The following is a 19655-nucleotide window of genomic DNA, read 5'->3' as shown; positions in this document are numbered from 1 at the left end:
GGGCAGAGTTGAATATGGTTGCCATCACAAAGGAGAAGGTGCTAGAGAAACTAAAAGGTCTGAAAATTGATAAATCTCCGGGCCCAGATGGGCTACATCCTAGAGTTCTAAAGGAGATAGCTGAAGAAATAGTGGAGGCGTTAGTTATGATCTTTCAAAAGTCACTGGAATCAGGGAAAGTCCCAGAGGATTGGAAAATCGCTGTTGTAACCCCCCTGTTCAAGAAGGGAACAAGAAAAAAGATGGAAAATTATAGGCCAATTAGCCTAACCTCGGTTGTTGGCAAAATTCTAGAATCCATCGTTAAGGATGAGATTTCTAAATTCTTGGAAGTGCAGGGTCGGATTAGGACAAGTCAGCATGGACTTAGTAAGGGGAGGTCGTGCCTGACAAACCTGTTAGAGTTCTTTGAAGAGATAACAAATAGGTTAGACCAAGGAGAGCCAATGGATGTTATCTATCTTGACTTCCAAAAGGCCTTTGACAAGGTGCCTCACGGGAGACTGCTGAGTAAAATAAGGGCCCATGGTATTCGAGGCAAGGTACTAACATGGATTGACGATTGGCTGTCAGACAGAAGGCAGAGAGTTGGGATAAAAGGTTCTTTTTCGGAATGGCAACCGGTGACAAGTGGTGTCCCGCAGGGTTCAGTGTTGGGGCCACAGCTGTTCTCTTTATATATTAACGATCTAGATGACGGGACTGGGGGCATTCTGGCCAAGTTTGCCGATGATACAAAGATAGGTGGAGGGGCAGGTAGTATTGAGGAGGTGGGGAGGCTGCAGAAAGATTTAGACAGTTTAGGAGAATGGTCCAAGAAGTGGCTGATGAAATTCAACGTGGGCAAGTGCGAGGTCTTGCACTTTGGAAAAAAGAATAGAGGCATGGACTATTTTCTAAACGGTGACAAAATTCATAATGCTAAAGTGCAAAGGGACTTGGGAGTCCTAGTCCAGGATTCTCTAAAGGTAAACTTGCAGGTTGAGTCCGTAATTAAGAAAGCAAATGTAATGTTGTCATTTATCTCAAGAGGCTTGGAATATAAAAGCAGGGATGTACTTCTGAGGCTTTATAAAGCACTAGTTAGGCCCCATTTAGAATACTGTGAGCAATTTTGGGCCCCACACCTCAGGAAGGACATACTGGCACTGGAGCGGGTCCAGCGGAGATTCACACGGATGATCCCAGGAATGGTAGGCCTAACATACGATGAACGTCTGAGGATCGTGGGATTATATTCATTGGAGTTTAGGAGGTTGAGGGGAGATCTAATAGAAACTTACAAGATAATGAATGGCTTGGATAGGATGGACGTAGGGAAGTTGTTTCCATTAGCAGGGGAGACTAGGACGCGGGGGCACAGCTTTAGAATAAAAGGGAGTCACTTTAGAACAGAGATGAGGAGAAATTTCTTCAGCCAGAGAGTGGTAGGTCTGTGGAATTCATTGCCACAGAGGGCGGTGGAGGCCGGGACATTGAGTGTCTTTAAGACAGAAATTGATAAATTCTTGATTTCTCGAGGAATTAAGGGCTATGGGGAGAGAGCGGGTAAATGGAGTTGAAATCAACCATGATTAAATGGTGGAGTGGACTCGATGGGCCGAATGGCCTTACTTCCGCTCCTATGTCTTATGGTCTTATAACGGGATTTGCGCTGGGGAGACTTCAGTTGGAGATTTTCCCTGCTGGTGATGTGATCAGGTTCAAACCCAGAAAGGGTGTGAATTGGATTTCCATTATTTTAAATACATTTAAATGTAAATAAATGACTTTAGGCCATACTTCCTAGGCCCACGTGATGTCGTGCCGGCATGATTCACCACTGGTTCTTGAAATCATGGCAAAAATGTGGGGGTGCTTGGAGACCCCGGAGTGGTGAGAAGTTGGAGAGATACAGGGAGTGGATGTTCGGGCTGCTAGCAAAGATTCTGGGGTTAGAGGTCAGGCTGGACCCGATGATGCTGATTTTTGGGGAATTGGAAATGCAGGAGCTGATGGAGGGGAGGAAGGTTGATGTGGTGGTCTTCGCCTCTCTAGTTGCCCAAAGGATTTTTGCTGGAATGGTGGTCAGCAAGACAGCCGGGGGTGGCGGCCTGGCTAGGAGACCTTCCTCTGCTTGGAGAACATCAAATTTGAATAGAGGGGATCAGTAGAGTGCTTTGAAACACAGTGGGGACTGTTCACGGCCATGTTTGAGGAATTGTTTGTCAAAGGGGGGTGGGGTGAAAAATGGGGAAAACAAACCTGTACAAACTGTGAATTCTGAGATGTGGAGAATGCTCCCCGGCTTATTCATGTTTTTGTAATTTTGAATAAGTTTGGAATAAAATACATTAAAAAAAAGGAGACCCGGAGTGGACTGAGCAGTGTCCTCTGAACTGCTGGTGTGAAAACCAAAACCCCTCTCCATTGGGGGGGTGGTGAATATGTGTGGGGGGGTGGTGAATATGTGTGGCGGGGTGAGTCGCCGCCATTCCAGAGTGACAGTGCTAAACACATCCACTGATTTTTCTTCTGACAACCTGGAGAGGTACACACGGCTTTTCAGTCAGAGTCGTTTTATCAGAGAATTCCACCCCACCACTTTATTTTACATGCACTCTATTAATGAAATCTGACCAAATACTCTTCAATCATAGATTTATTTCCATAGAATCTCTACAGTGCAGAAGGAGGCCTTTCAGCCCATCGGGTCTGCATCGACCCTCTGAAAGAGCACCATACCCAGGCCCACTCCTCGACCTAGCCCTGCAACCCCACCTAACCTGAAGAAGTTTGGACTATGGGAGGAAACGGGAGGACCCGGAGGAAACCCACATGGACACTGGGAGAATGTGCAAACTGTGCACAGACAGATACTCAGCCTGGAATCTAACTCGGGTCCCTGCCGCTTTGAGGCAGCAGTGCTAACCACTGCCGCTAAACTAGAATATTGTCATCATTGTTTATTTAGTTATTGATTCAATACTTTATTCTTCTCTTTATGCCAGTGTACTAAACGTTCAAGGGTCTAATCAGTAATCAATTGTAATTTACAGTGGAATCCCCATTACACACTTATGAAGAATCATGGAAATTGGTAGAAAATCACAAATCTCTAAAGTTTGTCTTTCATGTATGGTGCGGTAATAGCCAAGCATAGGAAACGCAAGTAAAATAAAAATAAAATATTTGAGTCTGGTGGGGTGTCCTTGTAAATTAATTATAGAATGAGATGACACCTCAGAAAAGCCTTTGAACGATAAAAATTCTACAGAATAATTACAATGGTAGTTGATTAGATCCCTATTGATGGAGTTTGCATTTTATTTTTAGCGACTTTAGAATGTGCTAACTTTGAGGTCAAAGACTATTGAAGTGCTCTTGTAGTAAACTGTAGATGTCAGTGAAGCAAAACAAGAGAATTCTTGAGGCAACATGGCGGCAATTATGTTAGTGAACAAGGTATAATAACTGTAATCCTGGGCAATGTAAAGCCAAGGGCAACAAACTGAAACGGGCTAGAGTCTCAGGATTAAGGCTCATGTGAAGACTACAGTATGAAGATCAAACATCATCTGCCTTGGTATCTTGATCCGACAAAAACAGGGAGCAGAGAACAGTTTCAGGCAAGGTAACATGCAGGCGAAGGAGCTGGTGTCATCTCCACTAAAACCCAGTGAATACGGGAGGAAGCTGTGTTTTAATGGTTTGGAGTAAATATCTGAATTTCTGGTCGGTATCCAAAGCTACTAATGTCTGAAAGGAAGCAATTGTTTAATAGAAACTGTATCTTAGACACTAAAACCACAAAATACACAGAAGTCAGACAACTGCAAGGCGTAAGCACTTGAAGAGATTTCTAACATATTAGTTACATTACTGGATAAGTAATCCAGAGACTGGCACTAAACCTTTAAAAAAAATAATTTATGGGAAGTAGGCATCGCTGGCCAGACTAGCATTTATTGTCCATTCCTAGTTGCCATTCAGTAGGTGGTGATGAATTGCCTTATTGAACCGCTGCAGTCCCTGAGACGTAGGCACACCTACAGAGCTGTTATGGAGGGAATTACAGGATTTTGACCCAGCGACAGTGAAGGAACGACAATATATTTCTAAGTCAGGATGGTGAGTGACTTGGTGGGGAATTTCCAGGTGGTGGTGTTCACATGCAACTGCTGCCCTTGTCTTTCTAGATGGTAGTGACTGTGGGTTTAGAAGGTTCTGCCGAAGGAGTATTGGCAAATTCCTGCAGGGCATCTTGTAGATGGTACAAAAGGCTGCCACTGTTAGTCAGTGGTGGAGGGATTGAATGTTTGTGGAAGGGATAGCAATCAAGTGGGCTGCTTTATCCTGGAAGAGGTCAAACTTCTTAATATTGTTTGAGCTGTACTCTTCCAGGCAATTGGAGAATATTCCATTACAATCCGGACTTGTGCCTTGTAGATGGTGGACAGGCTTTGGGGAGTCAGGAGGTGATTTACTTGCTGCAGGATTCCTCGCCTTTGACCTGCTCTGGAAGCCACAGTATTAATATGTCTATTCCAGTTCAGTTTCTGGTCAATGGTAACCCCAGGATGTCGAGGGTGGAGGATCCAGCGATGGCAATGCCACTGAATACTCCACGATAGTCCTCAATACCAGGGCCACGCAAGGCTGCGGACTTAGCCCCCTGCTATACTCCCATAAGACAACTGCGTGGCAAAATTTGGCTCCAACTCCATCAACAGGTTTGCTGATGACACAACTGTAGTGGGTCGGATCTCGAACAACAATGAGTCAGAGTACAGGAAGGAGATAGAGAACCTGGTGGAGTGGTGTAATGACAACAATCTCTCAGTCAATGTGAGCAAAACTGAGGAGTTGGTCATTGACTTAAGGAAGCAAAGTATCGTACACACCCCTGTCTGCATCAATGGTGCCGAGGTGGAGATGGTTGACAGTTTCAAATTCCAAAGTGTGCGCATCACCAAAAATCTGTCCTGGTCCACCCACATCGACCAAAGACCAAGAAAGCACAACAGCGCCTATACTTCCTCAGGAAACTAAGGAAATTTGGCATGACCACGTCAAGTCTTACCAACTTTTACAGATGCACCGTAGAAAGCATCCTAATTGGCTGCATCACAGCCTGGTATGGCAACTGCTCGGCCCAACCCGCAGGAAACTACTGAGAGTTGTGAACATCATGCAAACCAGTGACCCATCTGTTAACTCTGTCTACACCTTGGGAAAGTGGGCAGCATAATGAAAGAACCTTCCCACCTGGGTTATTCCCTCTTCCAACTTCTTCCATTGGGCAGGAGGTACAAAAGTCCGAGAACACACACTAACAGGTTCAAAAATAGCTTCTTCCCCACTGTTACTTGATTCCTGAAGGACCCTCTTATGGACTGAACTGATCTCTTCACACATCTTCTCTACTGAGTAGTACTACACTCCATAAGCTTCACCTAATGTCTGTATCTATGTATTCATTGTTATGGGCCAGGGTTTAGAAAACTCCAAAGTATATCATGGAGTTCACCTGACCTACAACTGTTTATTGATTTTGGTTATGATGAGCACAAGGGCCTGCCTTTCAGGTGTTATTCAACAGAGGCCTAAGCACTTTTAATCAAAAACAAGCTTTATTACACGAATTTAGTTAACATTTTTATAAACGCACATAGTAAGCATTTTTAACAACTAAAAACATAAATACCCCACACAGCTACAGTAATCTAGGTATCACCCTTAATAAATTCCCTAGTCGCCACATTCCGGCACCTGTTCGGGTATACCAGGGAGAATTCAGAATGTCCAATTCACCTAACAAGGACATCTTTAGGGACTTGTGGGAGGAAACCAGAGCACTCAAAGGAAGCTCATGCAGACACGGCGAGAATGTGCAAACTCCGCATAGACAGTGACCAAAGCGGGAATCGAATGTGGGAACCCTGGTGCAGTGAATCAACAGTGCTAACCACTGTGCTACTGTGCCACCCACAAAACTAAGGAGCTGGTCATTGACTTTTAATAAAATCCGTCATCTTTATTGTACATGTGACTCCAAGCCCAGATAGTCATGTGATTTTCTATTAACTACAGTGGCCTAGCAAGTCACTGAGTTGTACCAAATATCTGCAGCAAAGCGTATGAAGGTAAAAGCAAATTCCTGCAGATACTGGAATCTGAAACAAAAGCAGAAAATGCTGGATGATCTCAGCAGGTCTGGACGATCTCAACAAATCTGTTAGCATCTGTGGAGAGAGAACGGTGCTAACATTTTGATTCTGGAGGACACTGTCAAAGCTACAGAGAACTGAAAACAGGATAATATTTATACTGTTGTGTGTGAGGTGTGTGTGTGTGTGTGTGTGCGTGCGCGTGTGGGGGGGGGGGGAGGGGGGCGGGGGGCATGTAGCAGTGGTGCTGGATATAGGACCAGCTGTATAGGGTGCTGGGGAGGCCACACCGGGGGTACTGTGTACAGTTTTGGTCTCTTTATTTGAAATGTACTGGCACTGGAAGGTTTGCAGAGGAGATTCGCTAGGTTAATTCACGAGGAGTTGAGAGGATTGGCTTAGGGGAAGCGGAGTAGACTGGGATTATACTCATTGGCATTTAGAAGAATGGGGGGGCGGGGGGGGGGGGGGGTCTCAGAGAAACATATAAAATTATGAAGGGAATAGATAAGATAGAAGCAGGTTGTTTCCACTGAAAATAGAACTAGGGATCATAGCCTCAAAATAAGGGGAAGCAGATTTAGGACTAAGTTGAGGAGGAACTTCTTCACCCAAAGGGTTATGGATCTATGGAATCTCCTGCCCGGTGAAGCAGTCGAGGCTATCTCGTTGAATGTTTTAAAGGCAAAGATAGATAGATTTTTGAACAGTAAAGGAATTAAGGGTTATGGTGAGTAGTCAGGTAAGTGGAACAGAGTCCACAAATAGATCAGCCATGATCTTAATGACTGGCGGATCAGGCTCGAGGGGCCAGTTGACCTACTCCTACTCCTCGTTCTTATGTTCACTGGAATATCGTAGCAGGCCCAGGCCAAGGACAAACATGTGGACATGAGAGCAGGACAGTGAGTTGAAATGGCAAGTGACAGTGGCCATGCTTGCCAAAGGTGGACCAAACGTGTTCTGCAAAGTGGTCACCCAGTCTGCGTTTAGTCTCGCCAGTGTAGAGGCCACATTGGGAGCAGTGAATGCAATAGACCAGATTGAAGGAGGTGTATGTGAAGTGCTGCCTCACCTCAAAACAGTGTTTAGGCACTTGGATGGTGAGCAGGAAGAGGTAAGAGACAGGTGTTTCACCTTCTGTGATTGCATGGGGCGGTGCTGTGAGAACAGGGTGAGGTGTTGGGGTGATGGAGGAGTGGACTAGGGTATCCCGGAGGGAACGTTCCATGTGAATGCTGACAGGAGGAGTGAGGGAAGCTTTGACAATGAGTCACCCAGACTTGAAACATTAGCTCCGTTCTCTCTCCATAGATGCTGTTAGACCTGAGATTGTCCAGCAATTTTGTTTTTTGTATATGAATAAAACTGGTCTGACCGCCTGGTAATGACTGAAACGTCACATTTGGGCACAGTCATGGTATAACTAACCCACTTGACCCTGCAAAGTCCTCAGGCTGGATCTTTAGGTCCCAATGGGTTGGGGACAGAGATGAGCGGGTGCTAAAACTAATACCATTGCCAGCAATTTTACTCAGGGAAGAGGAAGGTGGGATCAAGAAACCCACCCAATTTGGGAACAAGGCCCATTAGTCTATTCCAAAAATTCTTAGAGTGTTGCAGGGCAGAAAACGCCCTTTTGCCCATCGAGTCTACACCGACAATGACTACCCCTGATCTCGCGCTAATCCAGCACTTGGCCGATACCCATGAATGTGATCGTGTTTCAAATGCTCATCCAAGGGCTTTTTAATGGTTCTGGGGTGTCCAATCTCCACTTCCTTCCCAGGCAGCGCATTCTAGATTCTCAGCACCCTCAGTGAAATTTCTCAAATCCCCATAGAATTTCCTGTCTCTCACTCTAAAACTATGCCCCCTTGTCATTGACCCCACAACCAAAGGGAACAGCTGCTTCCTATTTACCCTGTTCAGACACCTTAATCTTATGCACATCAATCATATCCCTCCTCAGCCTGCTCTGCTCGAAAGTAAAACATCCAAGCCTATCCAATCTCTCCTTATAGCTCAGATGCTCCACCCCAGGAAACATCCTGGTGACTCTCCTCTGTGCCTCCTCCAGTGTAATCATCTTCTTCCGTGGGGTAGCACAGTTGTTTCACAGCTTCAGGGTCCCTGATTCGATTCCTGGCTTGGGTCACTGTGCGGAGTCTGCACGTTCTCCCAGTGTCTGCATGGGTTTTCGCTGGGTGCTCCGGTTTCCTCCCACAGTCCAAAGATGCGCAGGTTAGGTGGATTGGCCATGATAAATTGTCCTTAGTGTCCAAAAAAGGTTAGATGGGATTACTGGGATGGGATAGGTGCAAGTGGGGTGCTCTTTCCAAGGGCCTGTGCAGATTCGATGGGTCAAAGGGCCTCCTTCTGCACTGTAAATTCTATGATTATATATTGAGGTGACCAGAAATGCATATAGTACTCCAGCTGTGGCCTAACCAACGTTCTGTGCAGCTCCATCGTAACCTCCTTGCTCTTATATTCTATGCCACAACTGATGAAGGCAAGTGTTCCATATGCCTTAACTACCCTATTCACCTACACTGCCACCTTCAGGGACCTGTGAACATGTTCCTCAGGATTCATCTGTTCCTCTGAGCTTCCTAGTGTCCTGCCATTCATTACATACTCCCTTCATAGAGTGATTATAGATCATAGAATTTACAGTACAGAAGGAGGCCATTTGGCCCATCGAGTTTGCACCAGCTCTTGGAAAGAGCACCCCACCCAAGCCCACACCGCCACCCTATCCCCATAACCCAGTAACCGGACTCACTAAGGGCAATTTTGGACACTAAGGGCAATTTAGCATGGCTAATCCACCTAACCTGCACATCTTTGCGTTTGTCTGGTTTCTTCTTCCAAAGACTGTCACCTCACATTTATCAGGGTTAAATACCATCTGCCACTGCTCTGTCCATCTGACCAACCCATCTATATCTTCCTGTAATCGAGGACCCTCTTCTTCTCTGTCAACCACCCTACCAATCTTGGTGTCATCTGCAAACCTATTAATTATTCCCCCAAATTCTCGTCTATATGATTTATAAATATACAACAAACAATAAGGGACCCATCACTGATCCCTGTGGTACTTTGCTGGACACTGGCCTCCGGTTACTACTTCTGACGATAAACATTATTATTATTATAAGCCAGTTTTAGATCCATCTCGACAGGTTTCCTGAATTCCACGTGCTTCGACCTTCTCAATCAGTCTCCACTTGGGACCTTGTAAAAGGCTTTGCTAAAATCCATATAAACTACATCAACTGCACTTTCTTCATCCACACACTCGGTCACTTTATCTAAAACTCCTATCAAATTTGTTAGGCATGACCTCCCTTTGACAAAGCCATGTTGACTACCCATGCCTTTCCAAGTGGAGATTAGTTCTCTTCTTCAGAATTTTCTCCAATAGTTTTCTTACCTACCACTGACATGAGACTCATTAGTCTGTAATTCCTTGGTTTATTTCCCAGTCCTCTGGCATTCCCTTCGTGGCCAGAGAAGAATTATAGACTTGGTCAGAGCCCCTGCAATTTCTTGCTTCACTTCCCACAGCAGCTTAGGATGGAATTCATCCAGAACTGGGGATTTGTCCATTTTTAAACCCGTCAAAGCCTCCAATACCTCTTCACCTCCAATGCCAAACTACTCAAGGTCCTCACAGTCCCATTTCCTGAATTCTGTACCTACTTCCCCCTTCCCCTAAGTGAAAACCGATGAGAAGTATTCATTTAACACCCTAGCAATGTCCTGCAGCTAGGGTGACCTTTGGTCTCTAATGGTCTTTCTCCTTGGGTCAACCTCTTCCCCTTAATGTATTTATAGAATATCTTCAGGTTCACCCTAACCTTATTCGCAAGTCATTTTTCATGCTCCTTTTTGCTCTTCTTTTTTTAAATACATTTAGAGTACCCAATTATTTTCTTTTCCAATTAAGGGGCAATTTCCCGTGGCCAATCCACCTAACCTGCACATCTTTAGGTTTTGGGGGTGAAACCCATGCAGACACAGGGAGAATGTGCAAACTTCACATGGACAGTGACCCAGGGCCGGGATTTGAACTCGGGTCCTTAGCGCCGTAGGCTGCAGCGCTAACCACTATTCCACGTGCCGCCCTCCTTTTTGACCTTCTAACTGCTTTCGTAATTCCCTTTTGCACTTTCAGAGTGCATCAGAGACAGATTAGGTGCACGAAGGCTGCAACACAGAAGTAGGCCAATCATGGCCACACCATCTTTTAGGTAGATCGATGAAAAGCAGCAGGGGTAGGAAGGATGCTCAGCCATTGGCATACAGGTGTTAACTCATGCAGAGAGTCTCTGTACAAGCTCGGGTAGTGTATGGGTTAATAATCTTCTTGGCAATGTGGGATTATGGAGGGAGTTTAATCTCTAGCTGAGCATAAGGCATGGTTCTGAGACTTTGAGTCTAGTAGCCATGAGGAACAACATCCTCTTCAGCAGAGATAGCCCTAAGGCGCGAGGAGGCTAGAGTAGAGGGAAGGGGAGCAGGCAACAGAGGCCATGCCCTCAGCATAAAGATCTACCGCTGAAGAGAAGTTAACTAAACATGTTAGAGAGACAGCACCACAGTCGACTGCACCAATCAGAGATTTGTGCGCTTGGTTGCAAAAAATGGCAGAGTGAGGAATATGTCTGGCTTGAGTTTACAGATTGTGTTGGAATAAATTTTGCTGCCCCTAATTGTGCATAATGCCTCATGAGCCTCTAGATCTGTTCAAAATGTATCTCATTCAGCAGGGTGGTAGTGCCACACAACATGGAGGTTATCCAGTGTGAATATGGGACTTGTCTGCACAAGAATGGAGAGTGTGACCATGCCTTATGCCCATGGATATATATGAATATGCAACAGGTAGATTGGTGAAGGCAAAGTTAATTAGGCTTCTCCGCTCATGTTGGTTCTTTCACCATTTTCTGTAGGCCCAAATGGGCAATTTTGTCCTTCTGGTCTCAGACAAGTTTGGTCAGTATTTATGCTGCCGAGCCACGCTTTGTGATGGACATTGAAATCCCCCACTCAAAGAGTACATTCTGTGCCCTTACTACCCCCAGATGCTTCTTCTAAGTGGTGTCTATGAAATAGTACAGATGCGTTTGGGGCAGCACGGTGGCACAGTGGTTAGCACTGCTGCCTCACAGCACCAGAGACCCGGCTTCAATTCCTGCATTGGTGACTGCCTGTGTGGAGTTTGTACGTTCTCTCCTTGTCTGCGTGGGTTTCCTCCAAGTACTCCGGTTTTCTCCCACAGTCCAGAGATGTAGACCGGGATTCTCTGAGCCCCCGCGCCGCAATCGCGCTCAGCGCAGGGGCGGAGAATGGGGTCTCAGACCCGTGATCGGTTCCGACATGTGATTCCCTGCAGACCGATGAATCGGCGCCAGCCGTGTGCGGTCGATGCGCCGCCAGTCGGGGGCCGTTGAAAGAGGTCTATGCAGCTATTCTCCGCGATCGACCGGCCGAGTTCCTGCCGAATTCCACCGGCATGGTTCCCGTATGGTTCCACCCAGCGGGAGCTCGAACATGCAGCCGTGCTGCCGTCTTGGTGGTGGGGGGGGCGGGGAATCAGACTCGGGGGGGAGGTGGGCCTCCACGATGGCTAGGCCTGCGTTCGGGGCCACCGATCGGCGGGCGCACAATCTGGGGCGGGGGGGTGGGGCTATCTTCTTCCGCACCGGCCCGCTGTGTGGCTCCGCCATGTTGCGCAGGGGCCGGAGGTGCAGGGCCTCGTATCGGCAGCAGGAGCTGCAGGGCGCACGCCAGGGCCCTGCTATCCCTCTTGAAATCGGAGAATCACTCCGGACTTTTTGAAAAAAGTCTGGAGTGATTCCCGCCTGTCTTCTGGCAGCCGTGGGGACACAGCCCCATTTTTGGAAAATCCCGGCCATAAAGTGTCGGTGGATTGCTAAATTGCCCCTTAGTGTTCTAAAGGTTACTTTGGGTTATGGGGATAGGCTGGGCGAGTGGACCTAGGTGGAGTGCTCTATCAGAGGGTTGGTGTCAATTAGATGGCCTAATGGCCGCCTTCTGCACTGTAGGGATGCTGTGATTAGCTGAGTTAGGTCAGGAGATATTAATCCGCAGGATATTTTCTTGTCCATGTTTGGCCTGAAAATGAAGCGCCACCTTGGTGAAACTTCAGCACAGGACTAGATGCAAGCTAAACAGCATACTAAATATATAGCAAAGCAATTTCACACCAACAAATCTGATCAAACAGCAATCCTGCCATCTTCAGTACTGAACAATGGTGGAAAATTAAACAAGTAACATGACAAGGTTTCATATATATCCAACATCCTTAATGATAGATGAGCCCAGCGTGTGATTGCAAAGCGAAGGCTGAAGCATTTGCAATGAGCTGTGGCCAGAATTGTCAAGTAGGTTGCAGCCTCCTACCGAGATTCCAACCATCAAAGATCCAGTTCTTAGTCAACTCAATTTACTCCACTTGAAATGGTTGAGCACACTAGATACAGAAAAGGGCTGGGGGTCCTGCCTGTAGTTCTGAAGACTCGTACTCCAGAACCAGCCACACCTCTGCTCTAATACTGGTATTTGTGCTATACACTGACTATCTCTAACAAGAGGAAGTCCAACCACCTCTCCTTCTCATCAGCGTTATAATCGTTGAATCCATCATCAACATTCTGGGGCTCCCTATTGGCCAGAAACTTAATCGGACAAGAACGTAAATATTAAGGTTACAAGAGTAGGTCAGAGACTGAGAATTCTGCAATGACAGGCTCACTTTCCAACTCCCCAGTCACTGTGCAAACAGCATAATGCAGGAGTGTGTTGGAATACCTTCAATCGCCTGGCTCAGTGCAGCTCCAATATCACTTGAGAGGCTTGACATCATTCAGGACAAAGCAGCCCATTTGACTGTCACCATTCTCATCTCCCTCTTCACATATAGCCAGGCTGAGATTGTGAACATGTCATATGCAACTTGTAGGGGATAATGCTTGTGGTTAAGACTGCACTCAGCAAACCAGTGTGTGGACATACCATGGTACTAGCGCTGCTGGCAATTTTTTTCCTCCTTGCCATCTTAAAAGGACAGGAATAAATAACGCAATAATGCAATTCCTCTCATTGTGACTTAATTGTTCACTGGTCAAAGAAAGATTTCCTCTGTGTGAAAGGTGTAGCAAAGATTTTCAGGAATAGATTTATGATTTTGTTGTAACTGGTGCACATAAGAAATTAATAGTCAATAATGTTCTCAGCAGGTTATTACAGCTCAAAGTCTATACACAAAATGTGCACTTAATCTATTTGCTACAGCTACCTTTTCCCGGCTAAAGACAGCGGATACAGGATGTCATGGTGCATTTAGTCTTTACATTTGATTCTACTTCATGCTATCATTTAAGATAACAACCTCAGAGTTGGGCGTTAAAATTGAACTGGGGTTCCACGATTATATCTTTCAACCGTAACAGCAAGCAAACAGAATCTATGGCAATGGAAGAAAATTAAATTTAAGAGTTTAGCACTCTGAACATAGGAGACAGAAATAGCTGAGAAGCATTAAAAATGTAATTAGCTGGAGAGCAGAATAAGTCACGCAGTAACATGAATAGATTTTGCAGTGTGATTTGGTCCACTTGTAAATATACCTGGTTATAGTTCAAGTACAGAACAGCATACATCTCGTGATTAATGAAGATAAAATATGCATTGTTCACTGCAATTACCATGATATCACATTTGGCAACGTACCCTAACTCTGTTCAAATTCATTTTTAAATGGACTTTGGAGAATATATACATATTATAAGACATCACAAACAAAAATATTTATCGGACACTTCAAAAATAGTTACCAAAAATGATAAAAGAACAAGTTAGGATTTCAGCAGGTTTAAATCAACAATGTGTATGTAAAGCACATTACTCACTTTCTTATTGTCTCCGGAATCTGAACATGCTGCATAGGAATCAGCTCCTCCAGCTCAGCCAAGCTATTGACGTAGCTCACCTTATTGCTGAACTTCGAACTGAAGAAAACAAATTTACATCTTTCAAATCGTAAAAGGTAAAACACCCATTGCTGAGCATTCTCTTTCCAAACATTTTATAAAATAAATCTACTTTTCCTGAAAGTAGGTAAATACCTCAAGTCCCTAAATTGAACATTTTTTCCTTATAAATCCTGAAAGGGGTTGATGACCATTTCAGGGATTTTCCAACCTTTTTGTCAGGGCAACAGTGTAAAATCTATACATGAAAAAACCCTCGGCTGTACAAAATTAGGAGACCACCTCATATGCTATGCTCTCAAAACAGCCGAAGAAGAAATCGGAGCATGTTAGGTCATTTGGGCCCGTAAGCCTGCTCCACCATTCAATGAAATCACAGGCTGATCTGATTGAGGCCTAACTTCTGTTTCCTGTCTGCCCCCCATAGCTCTCGGCTTCCTTGTAGAACACAATCTGTCTAACTCAGCCTTCTCATGAGGGGAAATATTCTCACAGCATCCACCCTGTAGAGCCCCAACCTGCTCAACAGTTACTCATTTTGAACCTTCTCTAAACTGCCTCTGCTGCAGCTCCTTCCTTAAAGGGGGAACAAAGTCATACACAGTGTGGCCTCACCAGTGCCATCGATAGTTCGAGCAAGACTCCCTTACTCTTAGACTCCATCAGCCGGGCAATAAAGGCCAACTTTCCATTTTGCCTTCCTAGCTTGCATGCCAGTTGCATGCTAACTGGTCGTGATTCATGTACAAGGATATCCAGATATTTCCCCCCCCCCAGTATTCTGCAGTATCCCTTCATTTAAATAATGTCCTGTTTTTCTATTTATACCAAAGTCGACAAGCTTACATTTTCTCACTTTATACTCCCAAATGTTTGCCACTCACTTAACCCATATACATCCCTTTGCAGACTCACAGGGCAGCATTTAGGGGCTGGTTTAGCACAGTAGCTAAACAGCTGGCTTAGCACAGTCGGCTAAACAGCTGGTTTGTAATGCAGAACAAGGCCAGCAGCGCGGGTTCAATTTCTGTACCGGCCTCCCCGAACAAGCACCGGAATATGGCGATTAGGGGCTTTTCACAGTAACTTCATTGACGCCTACTTGTGACAATAAGCGATTATTATTATTATTATTACTGGCGGCAAAGGGTGTTTTACCTGCCAGTGAGAGTGCCAGCAGGAGCCCTGCATCGCATACTTTCAGGAAAATCCACCAAAGTAAGTGCCAGTCAGGCACTTAACTGGAAAGCAGTAGGCTTTCCCCAGGATCATAGACCCCAGGGGCAGAGCTCCTGCCCGCAGAGAGCTGCCAGCCAGTCAGAGGCTGGCTGCAGTGTACTGCGCAACAGCATCACTGGGAAGGTGGGAGGGGGATTGAGGGGTGGGGTGTCCTGGGGGAGAGGAGTGTTCACAACAAGGCAGGGGTGTTGGCAGCAAGGGCATGGGTGGTTCCCCCTCCCCCACCTTCTCAATACTGGGTCCCTTAAATAGGCACAGCACCATGAGCTCTTATCATGTGCAGTACCTTTTTACCTGGTATCTACTGAATGTCTTTTGGAAATGTAAATACACAATCCTCAAACAACCCCAATTAGTTTGTTAAAAATGATTTACCGTTCAGAAACCATGTTAATTCTGCTTGAATACAATGTCCTGCTACTTCTTCCTTAATAATGGATTTCAGTATTTTCCAATTAACAGATCCGAGGCTGACTGGTTTATAGTTTGCTACTTTTTGGCTCCTTGCTTTTTTAAATCATGGTGTTACATTTGAGGTTTTCCAACTGAATGGGACCTTTCCAGAATCTGGGGAACTTTGACAACCAATGTATCTACCATTGCTGCAGCCATTTCTTTTATGACCTTGAATGTAACCATCATGCCCCATTAGTTTTCATTGTACTTTTGGTGACAGTGATTGTTATACATTTTTCCCTTTTTTAAAATCTGTTGATTTTGAGTAGGTGCATCAGTTTCCTCCTCTGGACCAGTTACATGGAATAGATTGAAGCTTGGGCACATACCTGTGCCTGTATATCCTCCTCTAATTTATGTCATTGCTCCTAGCAGAGATACATTCCACTTAGGTACAAAAGTTTTATCTGACGAATAATTCTACAACTCTGAATATTTATCAGTTCTAATTTTACAAGTCTTGTTCAACCTATCTTGTTCATGCTGGGTAGACTTCAAAGGGTTGCGCAGGTGACATCAGAGTTTCATGCACTCTGGGAAACTTAGGGTGTGATCTTCCGGCCTTGCTGCGCCGGAAAGCATCTCGTCATGGCGCAGCATGGCCCGGAAAGCCGGGAGACCACAGATCATCGGGTAGGGATGCTCCAGCCCCAGATATTCCGCCTGGCCTTGCTTTATAGCCTGTTATCTTGTGTAGGCCCTGCCATAGTCATCGTGGGTTAGTGTCGTTGGCCTGGGACTCTAGTTTGATGCGGTATCATCTTTTTCCATCCCTGATCGCTTTCCATACGTCGTACCTGGATTTCTTATATAGGTCAGGGTCATCAGACTTGAATGGCTCCATCTGGGACTTCAGCAGGGAGTGAACCCTTTGGTTGAGCCGGGGTTTCTGATTGGGGAATACCCGTATTGTCTTCTTTGATACACAGTCCTCGACACACTTACTGACGAAGTCTGTGACGGTGGTTGCGTACTCGTCCAGGTTAGCTGCAGCGGCCTTGAAAATGGACCAGTCCACAGTCTCCAAGCAGTCGCAGAGGATGTCCTCAGATTCCTCGGACCAGCACTATGGTTTTCTTGACTGGCTCAGCATGCTTGAGTTGCTGTTCGTAAGGCAGAAGTAGGAATACCGACTTGTGGTTGGATTTGCCAAAGTGTGGTCGGGGAATGGAGCGGTAGGCACCTTTGATGCTGGTACAGCAGTGGTCCAGGATGTTTGCACCTCTGGTAGGGCAGGAGATATGTTGATGGAGTTTGGGTAGGACCTTCCTGAGGTTGGCCTGGTTGAAGTCTCCAGCCACGATTGTCAGGGCGATTTGTTTCTTGGTTGTTGTTGGTGGTATGTAGTTTGTCAAGTGCTTTCTTCACTTCCACCTGGGGTGGGATGTAGACTGCTGTGATGAGTACAGAGGTGAATTCACATGAGAGGTAGAAGGGGCGACACTTCACCGGTAGGTATTCTAGGTCTGGGATGCAGTGGCACGCTAGGGACACCACATCCGAGCACCAGGAGGTGTTGATAAGGAGGTAAATGCACCCACCCTTCGACTTGCCTGAGGCCATCGTGCGGTCCATTCAGTGGATTGAAAAACCTTCGGGTTGGATGGCGCAGTCTGGTGTAGCTGGAGTAAGCCATGCCTCGGTGAAGCAGAGCACACAGCAGTTTCTCACTTCACTCTGGGAGGTAAGTCTAGCATCGAGGCATCCAGCTTGTTCTCAATCGCTTGGACGTTCGCCAGGAGACGGCTGGGGAGAGAAGTCTGGAAGCTGTGTAACTTAAGTTTCATCTTCAGGCCAGCACGTTTTCCCTGCTTCCTGGGTCAGTGGCAGTTCTTGGATGGCAGGGCTGACTTTGCTTAAGTTAGGGGGGGTCGTGGATGATGGTGTCAGGTGTCAGGGTCACTGGAGATGGTTGTGCGTGGGCCAGTCTGGGCTCGTGGGGCAGTGAGGTTGGGTTCACCTTCCGTTGGGTCGGGTGGGTACCTGTCACTCCGGCATTGGCTTGGGCATTCCCGCTTCGCTGGCGAGACCTCACGCCTCCGCGGTCTAGTCATGCTGAGATTGGCCTTGGTGGGGATCCGGAAAGGCCCCATCTTTTACCTTTTCTTCCTCCAGGTGCTTCAGGATGATGGACAGGCTGAACACCACGTGGTCGGGCCACGTTACGTGGTCGGAGTCTGGAGGGAGCGGCCACGTGGTCAGACACCGATGTGGGCCTAGTCGGGCCGACACTGGGGAAAGGATGCAGCAGTTCTCCTGAGCCAGGTAAATTAAAGAGTTTTCACTGGGGCCTTGGGTGATCGCTGGGCGGGATCACTTTTGGCAAATCTACATACTAAAGCGAGGCAGTAAGCCTCATTCTAATGTGCAGATTCCCGAGGTACCTGAGGGCTTTGGGGTTCAATCCCTATGCTCTGGGAGCCTCAGGCAAGCGCCGTTTGGTACTGGTCCCCACAAACGGGGACCAGACGGAACGGCACTCGTGAGTGGGGGAGGTCAGGGATTTTATTGAGGGGTCTCGGAGATCGGGAAGCCATTTAAAAATGGTGTACCGATCTCTCGCTACAACACGGAGTTCCGGTGAGTTGTGCTCCCCATTGTAAGTGTAGCACGGTAGCACAGTGGTTTGCACTGTTGCTTCACAGCGCCAGGGTCCGAGGTTCGATTCTCGCTTGGGCCACTGTCTGTGCGGACTCCCACAAGTCCCGAAAGATGTGCTGTTAAGTGAATTGGACATTCTGAATTCTCCCTCTGTGCACCCGAACAGGTGCCAGCGTGTGGCAACTCGGGTATTTTCACATTAACTTCATTGCGGTGTTAATGTAAGCCTACTTGTGACAATAATAAAGATTATTTTAATTAAAAACGGGGCAATGTGCGCCCTTGGCCGCGCGTTCCCCGTTCAGGCCCCTGACTGAAAGCCAGTTGCGTTGAATATCCATGTGTTCTCGGCACTGTGAGTGATTCTAAAGGGACTGGGTATTGTAGACTATGGCGAGCTTTTTCTCTTTGTCCACAACAGTGGAACCAAAAGACATTTGAAAGGAGGTAAATTTAAACATAACCCGCCCATCGAATCCTAGCCACCTTCCTGAGGAACAATCCAGTCAGCCCCACTCACTCACTCGATCCTAGTAGTCCTGCAAGTTTATTTCCTTCTAGTGCCTATCGAATTTCCTTTTAAAATCATTGATTGTTTCTGCTTCTAACAGCAGGATTCTAATTGTAATTTCTCTCTGACAGCCCAGCCGGCTGAATAGGAAACCCACTGGTAGGGGACCCTTAAGAGCTCTTCCCCAGCAAACTAAGTCTGGGGCCGTGTGTGGGGATGGAAAGTTACCAATCAGTGCGCAAAGGGGCAGCAGTCAAATGTTTGCTTGTGTGACAAGGAGGAACAGTGGCAGCACAGTAGCACAAGTGGCTCGCACTGTGGCTTCACAGCGCCAGGGTCCCAGGTTCGATTCCCCGCTGGGTCACTGTCTGTGCGGAGTCTGCACGTTCTCCCCGTATCTGCGTGGGTTTCCTCCGGGTGCTCCGGTTTCCTCCCACAGTCCAAAGACGTGCAGGTTCGGTGGATTGGCCATGATAAATTGCCCTTAGTGACCAAAAATGTCAGGAGGAGTAATTGGGTTACGGGAATAGGGTGAAAGTGAGGGCTTAAGTGTGTTGGTGCAGACTCGATGGGCCAAATGGCCTCCTTCTGCACTGTATGTATGTTCTATGTTCTCTTGGCCTAAAAGGTGCGCTGCAAAAAACACTTTCCTGCAGGGGTGCCAGTAGC

The 19655-nt window shown here is 46.5% G+C and overlaps 1 protein-coding gene across 10 annotated transcripts in view; it reads right to left on the bottom strand.

Annotated features, from left to right (window-relative positions):
* LOC119970385 (protein prune homolog 2-like) overlaps positions 1-19655 on the bottom strand; it is a 631375-nt gene that overhangs the window by 25442 nt on the left and 586278 nt on the right. For all 10 annotated transcript variants that reach the window (XM_038804923.1, XM_038804921.1, XM_038804920.1 and 7 more), the window contains one exon: positions 14099-14197. In XM_038804923.1, the coding sequence (XP_038660851.1) occupies positions 14099-14197 (99 nt within the window). The remainder of the gene's footprint in view (positions 1-14098; positions 14198-19655) is intronic.

Source organism: Scyliorhinus canicula, chromosome 8 (assembly GCF_902713615.1).
Source record: "Scyliorhinus canicula chromosome 8, sScyCan1.1, whole genome shotgun sequence".
Taxonomy (NCBI): domain Eukaryota; kingdom Metazoa; phylum Chordata; class Chondrichthyes; order Carcharhiniformes; family Scyliorhinidae; genus Scyliorhinus; species Scyliorhinus canicula.
This window is presented reverse-complemented; position numbering and strand designations above follow the sequence as displayed.